Here is an 18,975-nt window from a genome sequence, read left to right on the forward strand (position 1 = left end):
GGGGGGGGGGGGGGGGGGGGGAGTGGAACCTGGCAGTATTTGGGGGGAAGTAGTGAGGCCTGCTGAGCTTCTGTACCCTTCATTAGCTCTGCAACTCGGAGTTGAAGGTCTTTCCTTGCCCAAGACCTCCTCCTTGACGTTGGGTGGGGTCTTCCTCCCTCCACATGACTTGTGTCCAGTTCTGTGCTCCATGCTGTAACGGAGGGCACACGGTGGCGCTCCTGGATCGCTCCAGTAAGGCTCTCTCGGGTGTGGGATCGTGGAGGGGACGGGCCCAGGACTGTAGGGGAAAAAATTAGGGATCCCGCAGACCTGGATTTGAAGCCTGCTCACAGTACGGGTGTACCAGCTGTGTGGAACTTTGAGTGAGTGACGGGACTTCCTTCAAGTGTCTCCAAGGATTATTGAGAGGATTGAATAATTTAACTGCATATGTCCTCCGAGGCCCAGTAGGTTGTAGCTCCTTCCATCAGTGAGCACTTACTGTATACTGATACAGTCAGGGATTGCTAGGGGAGGTGGAACCTGGCCGGATTTGGGGAGAGCAAGAGTGGAGAAGGCATTTGAGAAGTTCTGGCTTCATGGTACCTGAAAATACAAGGGGCTTGAGCATTACTTAGGGCATGGCCCAGTCAGCTTCTACCCCTGCCAGCTCCAAGCAGAGCTCCGTGCTTGTGCTGTCAGGTAGACTGGGGCCCTCAACACAAGGAATTTTTTAGTCTAGAGCTCAGTAATATTCCTGCAAGTAATGGTTATCCTGAGTTTTACAGAATCTGACTCCATTTGAAAGAGGGACCAGGTGAGCAGGGGACGTCTTTACCAACAACCTGTCATGGTGGCACTTAATGTAACAGATGCTAGATAATACCTATGACCTCACATTGGCTTCTTTCTGTCTGGCCACAGGTGATAGAACCGGCCTTGGAAGGTACAGGCAAGAAGGGGAAGAAGGCATCCTCAAGGAAGAGTGCAGTGGCTGGGTCTCCAGCGAAGGGCCTCCTGCAGCCAGTGAAGCTCAGCCGAGCCGAACTGTACAAGGAACCTACCAATGAGGAGCTGAATCGCCTTCGGGAGACTGAGATCCTGTTCCACTCTAGCTTGCTTCGTTTACAGGTACCGTTGGGACTTGGCTTATAGGGATGGGCCTGGGACTCTGAGGCTGATTGATTCTCCCCTGCCCCCTCTCACAGGTGGAGGAGCTATTAAAGGAAGTGAGGCTGTCAGAGAAGAAGAAGGATCGGATTGATGCCTTCCTACAGGAGGTCAACCAGCGGATCATGAGAGTGCCCTCAATCCCTGAGACAGAAGTAAGGCAGGTGGCCTGGGGAACTGGGAAACCTAGTAGAGGCCTTCAGAGAGGGCATCTCAAATAGGGGCCTTCCTATTCTCTTGAGGGGTTGGGATGCTAGGGAGCCCATTCTCACTGCAAGGACACTCAGCTGGAGTACAGTCATTCATGTACTTATTCACTCAACAAATATTTATGTGCCCTGCAATATTTGTATTCTTAGGATACATAAGAATGAGAAGTAAACAGTATGGCAATGTTAGAAAGTGGTAAACACTATGGGAAAAGAAAAAAGTAGGACAAAGTAAGGGGATTGGGAGTATTAGTGGATGGGAATGATTTGCAATTTTAAATAGGGTGCTTTGGGTAGGCCTTATCGAAGTGATATTTGTGTGAGGTTTCGAGGGAGGTGAGTCAAGCATATAGATATCTAAGGGAGTAAGAGCATTCCAAGAAAGGGAAATAGCTAATACAAAGGCTCAAAGGCAAGAATATGCCTGGTATGTTCGTAGGAACAAATGAGGGAAAGATAAGAAGGAGATGAGTTTATAAAGGTAATGGGGGAAAGTGGTATAGCACACAGGGTCTTGTATGTCAAAATAAGGACTTTGGCTGTTGTTCAGGGTGAAATGAGGAGCCACTTCTGGGGTTCTTTTGCAGAGCAGTGATGTACTTAAACTTTCAAAAGTTCACTCTTCCAGTTTTAAAAAGTACACTCGGGCTATTATGTTGAAGGAGAATGGAGGAAGAGAAAGTGAAATCAGGGAGACTAGTTAGGAAACTGTTGTGTACCGAAAAATGGTGGTGCCCCAAACTAGGGTGGAAAGTAAAGAAGTGATCTCTCTCTGAATACATTTTGAAAGTAAAATGGGTGTTCTTAACAGAGGTGAGTCAATGTAGTTTAGATGGGGCTGGCCAGTTAGCTCAGTTGGTTAGAGTACAGCCTCATAAACCCAGGGTCACAGGTTCTGATCCCCGTCCTGGCCAGCCACAAAACAAAACAAAACAAAAATCATACAAACAAACCAGAAAAAGGTAGTTTAAATGTTTTTGGCTCAAACAACAAAGTATGGAGTTGACTTAATGGAGAAGACATGTTTACAGGAAGATTAGGAGTTTGGTTTCCAACATATTGATGTATTAAGATGTTTACTACACACGAAGGGGCCATGTGAGGAAGGCAGTCAAATCAATATGTGTCACTGTTTCTGCCCCCACAGCTCACTGACCAGGCGTGGCTCCCAGCTGGTGTTCGAGTTCCCCTCCACCAAGTGCCCTATACTGTGAAGGGCTATTTCCGCTTCCTGCCCCCAACCCAGGTCACTGTTGTGGGCAGCTACCTCCTGGGGACCTGCATCCGGCCAGACATCAATGTGGATGTGGCACTGACCATGCCCAGGGTAAGATCCAGGGTTTGGGAGATAGAGAGGTCCACCACTTGACCATCTGCAGATCTAGGGTCCCTCTCTTTCCTACCTGTCATTTGCCAGAGAATTGAAATCTGAATTTGAAATCAAAAGAGAAGGCCACTGCAGTCATCCTGAGGCCAGCTTAGATGGGCCCTTGAGCCAGTTGCTGCCCCTTTGGAACTTTGCCTTCCTCATCTGAGGATTGGGTATGGTGTTGGCTAGCCCTGGCTCAGACACTCAATTCAGTCAGCAGAGAAGCCCTGGGACTCTCACCTTGGTTTCATCTTTTCCCCCAAGCTCTATAAACACTTATGTGCCTGGCCATCTCATCCCCTGATCCCTCCAGGAAATCCTACAGAACAAGGATGGGCTGAACCAGCGCTACTTCCGCAAGCGTGCCCTCTACCTGGCCCACTTGGCTTACCACCTGGCTCAAGACCCCCTCTTTGGCAGTGTTCACTTCTCTTATACCAACGGCTGCCACTTGAAACCCTTGTTGCTGCTGCGGCCTCATGGTAGGAAGCACACACTGGGCTGAGGGCACAGTTTGGGGTGACAGATCCAGAGGGAGAGGCACAGGGTACTCAAGTGTAGGGGAGTAGGGATGTGGGCCTCAAGTTTGAGTGGGGAGGTGACCTCAAATTCTGAGGTGAGAAGGCCTGGGACTCTCAAGTATGAGGGAGGACCCCTCTGGCTTCAGGGGCTGTAGGGCCTCAGCACCCTCTGTCTCTGCCCAGGGAAGGATGAGCGCCTGGTGACCGTACGTTTGCATCCATGCCCTCCGCCTGACTTCTTCCGTCCGTGCCGCTTGCTGCCAACCAAGAACAATGTGCGCTCTGCCTGGTACCGAGGGCAGAGTCCTTCAGGGGATGGTGAGTAGGCACTGGTGTCAAGGTGGAGCTGGAGGGAAGGGCTGTTATGGGGATTTCTCTCAAGGCTTTTCTTTTCCTCCAATAGGTAGCCCAGAGCCCCCTACCCCCCACTACAACACATGGATCCTGCAGGATACAGCTCTTGAGTCTCATGTGCAGGTACTGTCAGCCATGCTGGGATCAGCCCTGGGGCTGAAGGATGGTGTGGCACTTTTGAAGGTCTGGCTGCGGCAGCGGGAGCTGGACAAGGTGAGTTGGGGGTAGCCTAGCCTCTCTGCCATGCTGAGTGGTAAGATGGCTCTGAGCTCAGGCCTCTCCCTCCATCTCTCTTTCAGGGCCTGGGTGGGTTTAGTGGGTTCCTTGTCTCCATGCTGGTTGCCTTCCTCGTGTCCACACGCAAGATCCATACCACCATGAGTGGCTACCAGGTCCTGAGAAGCGTCTTACAGTTTCTGGGTAAGGAAACTAGACTGGGAAAGGCCAAGGGTTTTCCTCATTCCAGGAATCCTCTCATTCCATCAGGGATCCTTTGGTTCCTTGCCATCAAACGGATGAGCAAACTGAACCCTCGAGGCAGGCAGCTGTAGCCACGTAGGCTGAGGGAAGGTGTCATTAGGTCTGGGTCGCAAGGGAGGGGGATATCTTCTGACTTACCCACCTTCTGTGGTTCACTCCAGCCACCACAGATCTGACAATCAATGGGATCAGTTTATGTCTCAGCTCAGATTCTTCCTTGGTGAGTTGGGGAAGGGCCAGATCTGTGCCAGGGGGCCTGAAGGTAAGGTATCAATCCTGACTGTCTTCTTTGTACACCAACTCCCCAAGCCGGCCCTGGCTGACTTCCACCAGGCCTTCCCTGTTGTCTTCCTGGACTCGTCAGGTCATCTCAACCTCTGTGCTGATGTCACTGCTTCCACTTACCACCAGGTACCAATGGGCCCTCACTCCTGGGTTCCCCAGATGTCCCAGCCCAGATTCTGTAACTTTTGCCTGTATCAGAACCCTAGAAACTCCTCCCCAAAGAGCTAAGGTCAGGCGTGTCTCCAGTCTGAGTTCTCATGTCAGTGACGGTTACAGTGGTTTTCCCTACTTATCCTGTGCCCCAGGTACAGCATGAGGCACGGCTGTCTATGGCATTGCTGGACAGCAAAGCTGACGATGGGTTCCAGCTACTGTTGATGACTCCTAAACCCATGATCCGGGCTTTTGACCACATCGTGCAGTAAGTTTATTTATTTATTTATTTATTTATTTTAAATTTTTATTATTTTTTTATTTATTATTTTTTTTAAATTTATTATTTTTTTTTATTTTGTCAATATACAATGTAGTTAGTTATTGTGTCCCATAAATTTTTATTTATTATTATTATTATTATTATTATTTTTTTTTTTTTTTTTTGTCCTTTTTGAGACCGGCCGCACGGCGCTCAGCCAGTGAGTACTGTGAGCGCACCAGTCATCCCTATATAGGATCCGAACCCGCGGTGGGAGCGCTGCTGCACTCCCAGCGCTGCACTCTCCCGAGTGCGCCACGGGCTCGGCCCCAATTTTTTTAAAAATAATTTTTTATTGGGCCGGCCCAGTGGCGCACTACTGTAGTGTGCCGCTTGGGAAGTGCGGTGGCGCTCCTGCCGAGGGTTCGGATCCCACATACAGACCGGCCGCTCACTGGCTGAGCGAGGGGCGGGAGCAACACCGAGGGTGTGATCCCGTGGCCGGTCCCGGCCCGGTACGGGCGCGACACTGAGGGTTGCGATCCGTTGCCGGTCACGAAAAAAGACAAAAAGGAAAAAATAATAATAATAATTTTTTATTAATTGAATCAAAATCGATTATACATATTTTTGGGGTTGAACATTGAGAAATGTTGCTTAAATCAGTATTACTAGCATATATATTGTTACAAATCATAATTATTTTTTATGCCCCTCGTCCAACCTCTCCCCTTCCCCCATTCTCTCCCCATCCACCCTCTAACTGCCTAGATTTCTTCTCTCCTTCTGAAAGAATAATGATTACTCTGTTAACTTGTTACCTAGATAAACTGTCCAACGCTGAGAGATGTGATCAGGTCCCCCAATATTATCATAGAGCAGATGCTTCTTCTGTCACTCTGAAATGGGTTTTGTGAAAAGAGACATTCTCTTCTTTTCTTTGTCTCTGCTGGTGACTCTTCTTGTGTGAATGCACTCCAGTGGTTGGTGGACCATCTGCGTGGTGGTTCTGGCATCTAGCTGTTTCTGCAGCAGCCATGGTTATTGTGACTGTGGTGGGCCACCCATGTGGGGGTGCTGTTTTTGGCATGCTCCTTGGCACTGGTGGTATGCCTGGTTGTGGGGTGTGTTTGGTCCCCTTCTCCTTGCCTTGGGTCCCTGGGCAGCCCCCAAGGTGCTGGCATGTTGGGCCTGGTTGTGGGAGAGAGGTCCATTCCCCACCTCCATACCCTGGGTCCCTGGGCAGGGCCCAAGGTGCTGGCGTGGTGTGCCTGGTTGTGGGAGAGAGGCCCAGTCCCCTTCTCCATGCCCTGGGTCCCTGGGCAGGGCCCAAGGTGCTGGCGTGGTGTGCCTGGTTGTGGGAGAGAGGCCCAGTCCCCTTCTCCATGCCCTGGGTCCCTGGGCAGGGCCCAAGGTGCTGGCGTGGTGTGCCTGGTTGTGGGAGAGAGGTCCAGTCCCCTTCTCCATACCTCAGGACTCCGGGCAGGCCCCAAGGTGCTGGCATGGTGTGCCTGGTTGTGGGAGGGTGGTCTGGTCCCCTTCTCCATGCTGCGGGACCGTGGGTGGGCCCCAAAGTGCTGGCTTGGTGTGCCTGGTTGTGGGAGAGAGGTCCAGTCCCCTTCTCCATACCTCAGGTCCCCGGGTCCGGGCAGGCCCCAAGGTGCTGGTGCAGTGTGCCTGGTTGTGGGAGGATGGTCTGGTCCCCTTCTCCATGCCTCAGGTCCCCCGGTGGGCCCTGAAGCACTGGCATGGTGTGCCTGGTTGTGGGAGAGAAGGCCATTCCCCTTCTCCAAGCCTCAGGTCCCCGGGCAGGCCTCAAGGTGCTGGCTGGTGTGCCTGGTTATAGGAGGGTGGTCTGGTCCCCTTCTCCATGCCCTGGGTCCCTGGGCAGGACCCAAGGTGCTGGCGTGGTGTGCCTGGTTGTGGGAGAGAGGTCCAGTCCCCTTCTCCATGCCTCAGGTCCCCTGGTGGGCCCTGAAGCGCTGGCTCAGTGTGCCTGGTTGTGGGAGAGAAGGCCATTCCCCTTCTCCTTGCCTCAGGTCCCCGGGCAGGCCCCAAGGTGCTGGCGTGGTGTGCCTGGTTGTGGGAGGGTGGTCTGGTCCCCTTCTCCATGCTCCGGGACCGTGGGTGGGCCCCAAAGTGCTGGCTTGGTGTGCCTGGTTGTGGGAGAGAGGTCCAGTCCCCTTCTCCATGCCTCAGGACTCTGGGCAGGCCCTGAGGCACTGGTGCAGTGTGCCTGGTTGTGGGAGGGAGGCCCAGTCCCCAACTCCATACCCCGGATCCCTGGGTGGGCCCCAAGGCGCTAGCTCACTGTGCTTGGTTGTGGGAGAGAGGCCCAGGCCCCAACTCCATACCCCGGGTTCCTGGGGTCCCACCCAAGGCGCTGGCTCAGTGTGCCTGGTTGTGAGAGAGAGGTCCAGTCCCCTTCTCCACGCCCCAGCTCCCCGGGTGGGCCCTGAAGCACTGGCGCGTTGTGCCTGGTTTTGGGAGAGAGGACCATTCCCCTTCTCCTTGCCCCGGTTCCCTGGGTGGGCTCCGAGTAGCTGGCATGTTGTGCCTGGTTGTGGGAGAGAGGTCCAGTCCCCAACTCCATACCCCATGTCCCTGGGTGGGCCCCAACGTGCTGGCTCAGTGTGCCTGGTTGTGGGAGGGGCGTCCAGTCCTCTTCTCCATCCTTCAGGTCCCCAGGCTGGCCCCAATGTACTGGTGCAGTTTGCCTGGAAGTGGGATTGGGGTCCAGTCCCCAGGTCCAAGCCTCCAGTTCCCAGGCAGGCCCCAAGGTGCTGGTGGTGTGCCTGGCCCAGAACTAATTTTTTGTCTTTTGCTTCTAACACGGGGGAACTTCCTGTGGGAACCAGTACTTGAGCTGTGTGGTTGTTTAAGTTGCTACTTTGCTGCTGTTTCCCTAGGGAAGGCTTTTTGTGCAGCTCAGGGTTTAATGGTTGACCTTATAGGTACTTCCAGCTCTCCAGAGACCCGGTGGATCTGTGTTCTGTAGAATCTCTGATCTGGGCCTGACTTTTTTCACCAAACTGCACCCCATGCAATTCTGCATTCCTGACCATTCTCCTCTGAGTGGTCCTGTGCTGATTGGGGGGCAGATCAGCTGTCCTTGCCGTGCCCCAGTGATCCCCTGGTGGGCACGTCTCCCCCACCGCCCATGCTCCAAACACTTCCCATGTGATGGACCCTGCGCCGGTCCCTTGCAATGACTCACTGGCCTCTGAGTGGCTCCCCTTTTTTCAGTTGTTCTGGCTCCTTGCTTCTGCGTGGGTCCATGGGAACCCTATTAGTGGTCTTGCTGTCTTGGGGGCCACCAAGGCCCTCTTCTCTCCTGCTGCCTCCAAGCAACTCCATCTGGAGGGCACAGATGCGGCTTCTGCCGGCTCCTGCTCCATGTGCTCATCAGCTCGAGCCTTAAAGCAGCCATGGCCTGAAACACTCAAAGCAGCTTTTTCTTTCTGTCATTGTAGTTTCTCCGGCCTTCATGAACTCCATAGGTCTCTCCTCCCCTTCCCCTGAGCTCCAGTAGCCCCGGCTTGGCTGATGTTACATTTTTATAGTTGTAAATTGGTTGATTTGTGGGAAAGAGTGATGCTGGGGACCGTCTATTCCGCCATCTTGATTGGATCTCGTGCAGTAAGTTTAGAAGTGACAGGATATGTTGGTGGATCCTGTCTCCCTGGGTGTACAGTGATGGGGCAGAGGTCCTCAGGCAGGTGCTCCAATCTTCAAGGGAGGAGTTTGTACTAGAAGCCAACAGACCCTGATTCCCTCTCTTTGTCCCGCTATGTCCCCCAGTCTCCGTCCAGTGAGTCGCCTACAGGCAGCATGTCACAGGCTGAAGCTCTGGCCGGAACTGCAAGATAATGGTGGGGACTATGTCTCAGCTGCTTTGGGCCCACTAACCACCCTCTTGGAACAGGGCCTGGGGTCCCGGTTGCTCCTGCTGGGTCACTCTCGGCCCCCAATCGCAGAGGTGAGGTGGTATAGGTTGAGGAGTTTGTGGGTCTGAGTGGGTCTGGATCTAGGGCCCTTAGGGACACAAAGGGCACACCATCTCTCTAACTAGACCTTTCTTGCTAGCTAGAAAGTGTGTTTCCAGGCAAGGCTGGATTTGTGGGTTGACCTCAGTCTTTTTACAACCTACAGTGGGACATCAGCCAAGATCCACCAAAGCACAAAGACTCTGGGACCCTGACCCTGGGATTGCTCCTCCGGCCTGAAGGACTGATCAGTGTCCTTGAGCTGGGTCCAGAGGCTGACCAGCCTGAGGTGAGGAACCCCCAGCATATGTATTGGAAGGAGTGGGTGGATTGTCCTTATGCCTCCTGGATTGAGGTCTGTCAAGGAGATTTCTGAGAGAGCCCTTCTTTCTTGATCTCTTCCACTGACTCTTGTCTCTCCTCAGGCTGATGACTTTCATCAGTTCTGGGGATCCCGCTCAGAGCTTCGGCGCTTTCAGGATGGAGCCATTCGGGAAGCTGTGGTCTGGGAGGCAAGCTCTATGTCACAGAAACGCCTTATTCCCCACCAGGTGGTCACCCACCTCTTGGCTCTGTGAGTGTTAGCATCTGGATGCCAGGAGGCAACTGAGAGCTGGGGAGTCTTTTAGGAGGGTCTGGCCCAAGCTCTTGGGGTAAGCAGCTCACTCTGTGCTCAGGACATAACCCCCATTGCCCTCATTGTGTCTGTGTCCCTTCTTCAGCCATGCTGACATCCCAGATACCTGTGTCCACTATGTGGGGGGCCTCCTGGATGCACTTATCCAAGGTCTGAAAGAGGTAAGGTCCTTGGGATTAAGGCTAGTGATCGTAGAGTAACCCCAACCCCAACTCTAACTCCTGTGGTGAGATTGGTGGGGGGAGAGAGCTGTTTCCACTTCAGCCAGGCTGCATTTCCTGGAGTGTCCAGCAGGCGGAGCACTGGCTCCACTGCAGCTGGAGCCATGGTAGAATCCCAGGTGGTGCTGGGGTTCTGTAGGGTCAGACCTCCTGACTGTCTTCTCCTCCTCAGACCTCCAGCACAGGTGAGGAGGCACTGGCAGAGGCAGTGCGTTGTTATGATGACCTCAGTCGCCTGCTATGGGGACTGGAGGGTCTCCCGCTGACTGTGTCTGCTGTTCAGGGAGCTCACCCAGTGCTGCGCTACACAGAGGTGAGGTGCAAAGGGGGCAGGGTGCTCTCTCTGTTTGGTAACCCCCCCCATGCTTCCAACTCCTGCCTGTGGGCACTCCCAGTCCTGGGCCCCTTCCTTAACCTCCTTTTTCCACAGGTATTCCCACCAACCCCAGTCTGGCCAGCCTACTCCTTCTATGAGCACCTGCGAGAGCGGGCCTCACTGTTGCCTCGGCTTGATAAGCCTTGCCCTGCCTATGTGGAGCCCATGACCAGTAAGAGGGCTCCTGGGGGGAGTAGGAGGGACAGTTCCTGCTCCAGGCCACAGTATGAGATCTCTCACTCCTTCCCAGTGGTTTGTCACCTGGAGGGCAGTGGTCAGTGGCCACAGGATGCTGAGGCCGTGCAGAGGGTCCGAGCTGCCTTCCAACTGCGCCTGGCAGAGCTGCTGTCGCAACAGCATGGGCTGCAGTGCCGTGCCACTGCCACGCACACTGATGTCCTCAAGGTTAGGCTGGCGCGGGGCAGGGATAGCGCCAGGGAATGGGGAGACCAGGGATGTCAGGGTGTGGAAGAGGATACCCCTGCGGGTGCCAGCCTGGGGAGCAGGGATGCAGGCAGCAGGGTACTTCCAGGGCCCTGGGCTGACATTTATTTCCTGTATCATATCCTTTTCCAACAGGATGGGTTTGTGTTCCGCATTTGCATAGCCTATCAGCGGGAGCCCCAGATCCTGAGGGAGATGCGGAGCCCAGAGGGGATGATCTCATTGAGGGACACACCTGCCTCCCTCCGCCTTGAGAAAGACATAAGGCAGTTGCCCCTGCTCACCAGTGCCCTGCATGGGTAAGGCCACCTTCACAGGCTCTTCCTGTTTCCGTCCCTGCCCCTACTTTGCTGTCTTGGCTACCTATCTCTCTGGGAACCCAAATGGTGAAATAGTTAGGCGTGTAAGTACTGGAGCTCTGGCCCTGCCATTGTGTCCCTTTGGGCAGGTTTTTCCCCTTGTCTTTATTTTATTCATCTCTAAAATGGGAATAATGCTAGGATCAACCTCTTGGGACATTTCTTAGGATGACATGAGGTTATACATGTGATACATTAGCACAGAGGCCAACATTGGGTAAGGGTTGGCAGTGGTAGTGAGTCTGAGACACTGTTCCTGGGCCCTAAGCGCCTGAGTCACTTCCACTTTCCTCCAACCCCCCTAGACTCCAACAGCAGCATCCAGCCTTTTCAAGCGTGGCTCGGCTGGCCAAGCGGTGGGTACGTGCCCAGCTTCTGGGTGAGGAGTTCACTGATGAGAGCCTGGATCTGGTGGCTGCTGCCCTTTTTCTACACCCCGAGCCCTTCACTCCTCCCAGGTGAGTCCCTCCACCTTTTCCCTAGCCAGGAAATTCCCTTTGAGGCCAGTTTTCATCCTCCATGCTGTACCCTCAGTCCAAATGGGAGACGGTGGCTGAAGCAAGTGACAGAAAGGGTTCTAAGACACCCCTCCCAGTCCATGCCAAGCGTTGTGGGTTCCTTAGATTGTGGGCGAAGCCTGGGAATGTGAGGCTGAACCCATAATCTTTGCCCATGCCTTCCTCTCAGCTCCCCCCAGGTTGGCTTCCTTCGGTTCCTTTTCTTGGTATCAACCTTTGATTGGAAGAACAACCCCCTCATTGTCAACCTAAACAATGAGCTCACTGGTAAGTGGTAGAAGATCAGACTGCTGGAAGAACTACTCTTTATGGATTACAAAGTAGGGCAGGCAAGGTATTTCCTTGTCAGTCTTTAGGGTTTTTCTATGCCTCCCTCATTCTGGATATCTAAGCCTGACCCTTGACTACCTTGGGCTAGAGAATTGTCAGGGGGTAGAGGCCCAGGTCAGGCCTGACTTTAGGGATGTGGTTTGCCCATGTGATAGTCAGAGACAGAATGGATGGGGAGTGGTAAGCAGACTGCCTGGGGGCTGCGGAGGGGAGAGGAGAGTTGAAGGGGATCCTGAACACCAGGTGAGAGAAGTCTTGTGGTAGGGAGCAAGGGAGATTAGTATAGATGCCTAGACCTCTGGTGGGGGGAGAGGCATGGTGATTTCTGGTTGTAATATGAGGAGCTCCTAGTCTCAGAGAACAGGGTGTCAGGTTCCTAATTCCCCAGGTGTGTGGGAGCCTAGGGTGGGAGGGGTCCAGGGGCAGGCCTCAGCTTGAGCAGGCCCGGAAACTGGACTGGGGGTGCCAGGCAGTGGAAAATTCTGCCTCTGGACTAAGACTGGGAGATTAACACCCCACCCGATTGAGGCAAATGGGGCGTCCCTTTCGTCACCTTTGTCACTTGGATAGGAGCATTGGAAAATTCCTGTAATGGACAACTGTTGGGTGCCTAGTAGGAGGGCCTGAGCTGTAGAAAGTGTCTTGCGTGGAGAGATAGGCTGAACCAGGTCCCCCTCTTGTTTCCAGTGGAAGAGCAGGTGGAGATCCGCAGTGGCTTCCTGGCAGCTCGGACACGACTCCCCATCATGGTCATTATAACCCCCCAGGACCGCAAAAACTCTATATGGACACAAAATGGACCCTCGGCCCAGGTTCAACACCATACCTGCTCCCAAATGTGTCATTTTTCTCCCCCAAGGACAAAGCAGGCCCAGCCTGACCTAGGAGAGACCTATGGTCTGAGGTGTCTGTACCCCCCAGGTCCTACAGCAGCTTGTGGTCCTGGCAGCTGAGGCCCTGCCCATCCTAGAGAAGCAGCTAATGGATCCCCAGGGGCCTGGGGATATCAGGGTAAGCCTCTGACCAACAATGACTCTGGGAGTTCTAGGATTCTATCTTTGAACCCTGGAAGTCCAGAGTTCAAGGGGCCCTCACAGGATGCCCGGGTCCCCTTGTTTGGTGAGATTGAAACCAAAGAAGGCATTGAAGCTACCACGGCACCTGGCAGTGGTGGAGCCTAGAGGAGAGCCTGGGCTCCATTCAGGCCTCGTGCTTCCTGCTTATGCTCCTCCTGTTGGATTCAGTCTGGCACCAGCTGCTTCCTCCATGGGTCCTAGTATTCCCACCTTCAGATGGGCATGCAGGCCCATAATGGGTGGTCAGGTGAAGGGGAAGGAGGGAACCAAGGTGGGCACATGGAGAGGTTTGTGGTCCAGCTTTTAACTCAAGGGGGCACTGCTGACCCCTCCCTCGCTCCTTCCTTAGACAGTGTTCCGGCCACCCTTGGACATGTACGATGTGCTGATCCGCCTGTCTCCCCGCCACATACCCCGGCACCGCCAGGCTGTGGACTCGCCAGCCGCCTCCTTCTGCCGTGGCCTGCGCAGTGAGCCAGGGCCTTCATCCCTGATGCCCGTGCTGGGCTACGATCCTCCTCAGCTCTACCTGGCACAGCTCAGGGTAGGTCCTAAAGGGCTGACTGTCCCTGGGAGGGGTCTCCCAGGTGGAGGTACGGCTATGGCAGAGGCTCCCAGGTATGCTATAATCTCGTCTCCGTTTTGTCCCTTCATAGGAGGCCTTTGGGGATCTGGCCCTTTTCTTCTATGACCAGCATGGTGGAGAGGTGATCGGTGTCCTCTGGAAGCCTACCAGCTTTCAGCCCCAGCCCTTCAAGGTGTGCTGGCTGGTGATAGCCCTGTATTCCTTCACGTAGTTCCATGTAGTCATTTATGTCTATGTGTTTCTGCTCCACAGGTGTGGAGTGTGTAGGCTCGTGTCTCTCTCTTCACCACCCCAATTTTGTCCCAGCCTGTGTCTCTGGATATGCCTTTGGGACACCTCAACCCACATATCTTCTCTGCTCCCTGCAGGCCTCCAGCACAAAGGGGCACATGGTCGTGTCTCAAGGTGGGGAGCTGGTGATGATGCCCAATGTAGAAGCAATCCTGGAGGACTTTGCCATGTTGGGCGAAGGCCTGGTGCAAGCTGTGGAGGCCCGAAGTGAGAGGTGGACTGTGTGATACCAGCCCTGGAGCAAGCTGTAGATGGACAGCCGGACTTTGGACCTCTGGTACAAGATGTCAGGGTGACCTTCACTCTCGTTGCTGGCCAGAACACATGAATCACCCCCAACAAAAGCCATGCCCCAGTTTCCTGTCTGATGCTGCAGCACTGGGGCAGGGGCTGTGGTGTCCTATGGAGTCCCCTGGGCCTGACCATCTAAACTCCCAGAGAAGTGGAAGCCAGCTCAGGGAGGGAACTGAACCCAGGAGATCCATGCATCTGTCAGCCCTGGGCCTGGACCTTTTTGGGTTTTTCCCCCCTCTTAGCCTTCTCCCAGAAGCAGATGGAGAAGAGAAGTTGGAGAAGTGCCTGGGGCAGAGGCTCTGTCCCTTTCCCACTGCCAGGACGTGTGCCTTGATCCCAGTATGCCCTTACTGCAGCAGCAGGCCTTTAGATGGGACCCAGAGAAAGCATGGTGCTGCTTGAGGGTCACAGCACTCAAATTGAGCAATGGAAAGGGGACCATGTGTGTATTAATAGACCACATTGAAGGGGCACAGTGCCCTCCTGTGTTGGTGCTGCTGCTTCCCAGGGTGGAGATAGTGGAAAAGGACAGAGGACAGGAAGGGGCTGGGTGGGTGAAATGGTCAGGGGTCTGGTGGTTCCCCAGTCCAGGAGTGAGGCAGAAAGCACTGGGTGCTATCCCCTGGCCTGTCAGTGTCTGAGTCACACCAGCTCTGTGTGTCTGCCTGGGCTGTTTGCTCACATGTCACAAAGTGCCCCCACTGTGCTCCTGCAGTGGGGTTGTGGAGATGAGCAAGGCCCAAGTCCTGCTCTCCAGGAGCTCCCAGGGCCCCAGGGGAGTGGGAATGCTGCCTCATTTCAGTCTGATCCACACCCCCTTTCTGGCAGCCTCTCCCTGTCCCTCTGTCTCCCTTAATCCTGGTTTTTTGTCAGACTCAGCTCAAATAGTGCCCCTCCCTTGCCCCCAGCCTGAGGTGATCTTTCCCTCCTCTGACCTATTAGAGCAATTACTGTCTGCTCTGTTCACTTGGCAGGCACATACAGCAGTATGAACTTTTCTATTGTCTTGAACTCTTGATTTCAAATTAAATTGCTTAATTTCCCCCATGTTCCTGGTTTTAACCTGGTCTCCCATATGTAAGCTCCTTGAGTGTTTGAACACAGATTTCTTGGTATGCTTCATGACACCTAGTTCAGTGCTTTGCTCAAGTAGTATACAGATGTGTGCAGAAGGGGCACCAAGCCCAGGCAGAGGGCAGGGAAGGCCACCAGAAGACTTGCAAGGCAAGGAAAAGGGAATCATTAATTTGTGAACTTGCCTAGAACAGGTGGGGTGGTGATGGTAAAAGAGAAAGCCTGGGGGATAATAGACAGTAGATATTTATTGAGTGCTAATAGGTACCAAGCACTGTTACATGTTGTTTTCCATTTCTTATGTATGGAAATTTGATTATATGTTCATACCAGCCCTATGAAGTAAGTACTTTTAGTACCTTCATTTTCTGAATAAGGGAACAGGGTCGGTGGGAGGGACCCATTGTGGAGGGACTTTGATGCCTGGATGATGTGCTCCATCTTCAAGATGATGAGAAGCCACATGTGCCTCAAAGCAGTTCATCTTTGTGAATCTGTCCCTACTGTCTCTGTGATGGGACAGCTCAGCCCAGGGTCGAAATTTGCACAGGGAATAAACTGGTTGGCAGTTGTGAGCTGGGGTCTATATCCTTGTGTTATTCATTCATGAACTTGAAGCAGCATGCCAGGCTTTATTCTTTGAGTTTTTGTTTTGCTTTGTTTGGCATCTGGCCGGTGTGGGGATCCGAATCCTTGACCTTGGTGGTGTCAGCACCATGCTCTACCAACTGAGCCAACTGGTCAGCCCTCAGGCTTTATTTTCAGTGAAAGAAATGTAATCTTCCTTTGCCTCTCTTTTCCTTGGTCCCTCAGACTCTCCACAGTTGCTCTTTGGGCTTTGGGGAGGGCCAGGGGTTGCTGGTGGGTTTCAGGCCATTTTGTTTCATCCCCAGGTCCATAGCTTCAGTCCCTTTCACAAACCCAGCTCTGGATTATTCCAGTGGGAGGAAGGAGTGGATCTGCCCCCAGGCAGGACTATAGCAGGTGGCTCTAAGAGGTGCAGACAAAGGCCCAATTGGGAATGAGCCCTAACCCTGAGTCTCTCCCCATGTGGTCCTGGTAAGTCACTTCCTCTTTCTGGGCTCAGTTTTTCTGCCTATAGAATGGGCATGATAATGGCTTTGTCAGGGTCCCAGTGTGGCAAGGGAAGATGGCTGAGAAACCTAAGGAGCTGTCCTATCCCTTCCTGCAATCCCTGCTCCAGCTTGATGGCGGTGGGGGTGGGGATGAGAAAGGAAACCTAGGCTCTAATTTTAATCCCTCATGTTTTAGCTCAATCTGATTTCATATTTTTGGGGAAGTAAATGAGAAGGCTGGTATCCAAGATGACTCTTCCCTAGGCTCCTTTGCTCCAGCCCAGGATGATGCTTGTCTGGCCACTCAAGCCCCAGTCCACTGGGGCTCCAGAGTAGGGAGGGTGGTGCTTAAGCTTAGCTGATGGGCCTAGGGAGGGAGTATGAGAGATGGGTGGTTAGGAGCTGGAACCACAGGGGAAGGAAAGGAGAGAAGCCTGGCAGGAAGTCTTACACGTGAGTAAGTGCGCACGGGATGATGTGGGTTACGCACCCGCATGGGTGTCCCTGCCTCTGCGGGCCTGTGCACTTTGCAGGATGACATAGGTGGGATGCGAGTCTATCTGATGTGTGGCTTGATTTGTCTGTTCTGTGTGTGTGTTGAGAGGCATGCACACAACTGTTGGCACTAGTCTTTTTGTGTGTGTTTTCACCTCTAGATCTGGTTTGCTAAAAAAGGGGAAACTGACTTTTTGGAGAGTGGTTCAGGAGAAAAAGCTCTCACATAGGAGGGAGGAAACCTGGATTCCTTCCTGTAACTTTAAATAAAGCTTTCCCCTTCTTGGGGTTTCAGTTTCTACTGTTCTAACAGCCTCTATATGTAGTTCTACATTATATGTAGTTCAATTTAGTGAACTCTTGGAGTCCTCCTTTCTGGCTGTGTTATCAAACAACCTCTCTCTCTCTCTCTTTTTTTTTTTTTAAAGATGACCAGTAAGGGGATCTTAACCCTTGACTTGGTGTTGTCAGCCCCACGCTCTCCCGAGTGAGCCACAAGTCAGCCGCATCAAACAACCTCTCTCTCTCTCTCTTTTTTTTTTTTTAAAGATGACCAGTAAGGGGATCTTAACCCTTGACTTGGTGTTGTCAGCACCACGCTCTCCCGAGTGAGCCACAAGTCAGCCGCATCAAACAACCTCTCTAAACCATAGTCTTTTGGGCTGAAGACGCTATTTTCCTCTGGCCAACTCCTTACTTTGGAGAAAAAGAGCAAGACCTCAAAGCCCAGGGTTCCATGCAGTAGGTTACATTCAGTGAAGTCCAGAGGGCTGCTCAGTCCCTGACCTATTAAGTCAGATTTGGTCTAGCCAGGACCTCCTCCCATCAAGGATACATGTACCCTTCCCACCCACCAACATCCGGTACTTGCTTTGTGAGTCAAGGATTAATTCAGGTGACTGATAAGGGGGAGGGGAATCGTGCGGCACCTGAGTCACTGCTACCCTCTACAGGAAAGGCCAGTCTGCCCATGCCGCATGCTACAGAGAGGGAGGAGGAGGCATCTGAGACTGTCCCAGGGAATTAAGGGGAACTGAGAAGAGGAGTGTTCCAAACCTAGAGGGAGACTTCCTCTCTTATTTTAACTTTTGGGAAGTGGGTGGGGAGGATAGTTTCTCTGGTTTATATGGGGCCCAGAGAGGTGTCAGAACTTGTCTGGGGTCACACAGGGAGTTGGGTGGAACTACAGAGAATCTAGGCAATCTTGTCTCCAGGCAAGCCACCTGCTGCTGAGCCTGGCTTTCCTGGGGCCACGGGGTGGGGTGGGGTGCAGAGGAATAAAGTTACAGAGAGGCTTGAGCTGCAGATCTCTCCAATGGGGCAGGGGAGGAGGGAAAAGCCTGCACTCTTCTCTTGTTCTGGGCTCCCTGTCTGAGGCTGTTGTTGAATGCAGCTGTTATCAGCAAGACCCAGAGGAGCAGGGTCAAGAATATGGGTAGGGAGTGAGAGTGTGAGCACTCTGGTCCACCTTAGCTCAGGCCTAAATCTCCTCTGCTCCCTGTCCTGGGAGCTCCTAGTTATGTAAAAGATGTTCAGATACAGCATCCTGGCCTTTCCCCAATCCCTCCCCACTATGCCTCCACCTCCATCTCCCAACACATGGGGTCTTCCTGGGGCTCAGTTCCCACTGACCGCAGGTCTAGAGACCCTCAGGAAGTCATTCCTGAAGTCTGATTGCAGAATGTCCTGCAGCCTGTCTCCTCTCTGGGATCTTTCCCCTGTGACTCTTCTCCCCTAGGGCTGGTCTCTGGTGACTGCCCTGTAATTAGCAGACTGGGCTGGGATGAGGAGAGAGTATTCCGGGGCTTACTCACACCCATCACCTCCAGGGTGAACCAGATGCAGAGGTTCCTTCTACTACCTTTTCCTCCCTTACCCTTGGATCACAGGCCCTACATTTTTTGGGGGGGAGGGGGTAGCGGCTGGCCAATATGGGGATCCTAACCTTTGAACTTGGTGTTATCAACACTGCACTCTAACCAATTGAGCTAACCAGTCAGCCTAGACCCTGTGCCCTTCAAAGAGCAATTGTCCTTCTGGCTCCCAGACCCCACCTCAGGTTCAGGTTCCTGTCTACCTAATTCTGCCCACTTTCAACTTTTTCAAATTCTTAGCCACCTGCCCTCCCCACTCTGCCTCCAAAGTCCCAAATTCATCCCCTCCTCCCTCCCTCCAGCTATTGCCCTGCATCTGGCCACTTTTCTCCTCAGTGACCTCCTCCCAGGCCTCGGGCCTCAGTCTCTCCCCTTCCAACCCATCCTCCACTTGGCAGCTGGAGAGATCCTTCTAAATGATAAATGGAGACCACGTCACTCCTGCTTAAAACCTTCAGGGCTCCCATTAGCTGCTGTTCTTAGTGATGGAACACTTGTCAATTGTAATCTTATTCAGAACCTCCAAGTAAAATGGTTAAAATGATGTGGTTAA

The 18,975-nt window shown here is 53.1% G+C and overlaps 1 protein-coding gene across 1 annotated transcript in view; it reads left to right on the plus strand.

The window, feature by feature from the left end:
- Window positions 1-15,552, plus strand: part of NOL6 (nucleolar protein 6 (RNA-associated)) — a 16,770-nt gene extending 1,218 nt beyond the window's left edge. Inside the window, exons 2-26 of the mRNA XM_008591085.1 lie at window positions 907-1,113; window positions 1,191-1,307; window positions 2,509-2,688; window positions 3,044-3,212; window positions 3,435-3,569; window positions 3,655-3,818; window positions 3,905-4,025; window positions 4,247-4,305; window positions 4,395-4,496; window positions 4,676-4,791; window positions 8,587-8,764; window positions 8,938-9,060; window positions 9,197-9,345; window positions 9,494-9,569; window positions 9,802-9,942; window positions 10,060-10,177; window positions 10,256-10,410; window positions 10,585-10,748; window positions 11,114-11,266; window positions 11,496-11,593; window positions 12,344-12,468; window positions 12,578-12,667; window positions 13,082-13,276; window positions 13,389-13,490; window positions 13,687-15,552. Coding sequence (XP_008589307.1) covers window positions 907-1,113; window positions 1,191-1,307; window positions 2,509-2,688; window positions 3,044-3,212; window positions 3,435-3,569; window positions 3,655-3,818; window positions 3,905-4,025; window positions 4,247-4,305; window positions 4,395-4,496; window positions 4,676-4,791; window positions 8,587-8,764; window positions 8,938-9,060; window positions 9,197-9,345; window positions 9,494-9,569; window positions 9,802-9,942; window positions 10,060-10,177; window positions 10,256-10,410; window positions 10,585-10,748; window positions 11,114-11,266; window positions 11,496-11,593; window positions 12,344-12,468; window positions 12,578-12,667; window positions 13,082-13,276; window positions 13,389-13,490; window positions 13,687-13,836 — 3,387 coding nt within the window. The 3' untranslated portion in view covers window positions 13,837-15,552. The remainder of the gene's footprint in view (window positions 1-906; window positions 1,114-1,190; window positions 1,308-2,508; window positions 2,689-3,043; window positions 3,213-3,434; window positions 3,570-3,654; window positions 3,819-3,904; window positions 4,026-4,246; window positions 4,306-4,394; window positions 4,497-4,675; window positions 4,792-8,586; window positions 8,765-8,937; window positions 9,061-9,196; window positions 9,346-9,493; window positions 9,570-9,801; window positions 9,943-10,059; window positions 10,178-10,255; window positions 10,411-10,584; window positions 10,749-11,113; window positions 11,267-11,495; window positions 11,594-12,343; window positions 12,469-12,577; window positions 12,668-13,081; window positions 13,277-13,388; window positions 13,491-13,686) is intronic.
- Window positions 15,553-18,975: the final 3,423 nt, after the last annotated feature.

The sequence above is a fragment of the Galeopterus variegatus genome, unplaced genomic scaffold (assembly GCF_000696425.1).
Source record: "Galeopterus variegatus unplaced genomic scaffold, G_variegatus-3.0.2 Scaffold143, whole genome shotgun sequence".
Classification (NCBI taxonomy): domain Eukaryota; kingdom Metazoa; phylum Chordata; class Mammalia; order Dermoptera; family Cynocephalidae; genus Galeopterus; species Galeopterus variegatus.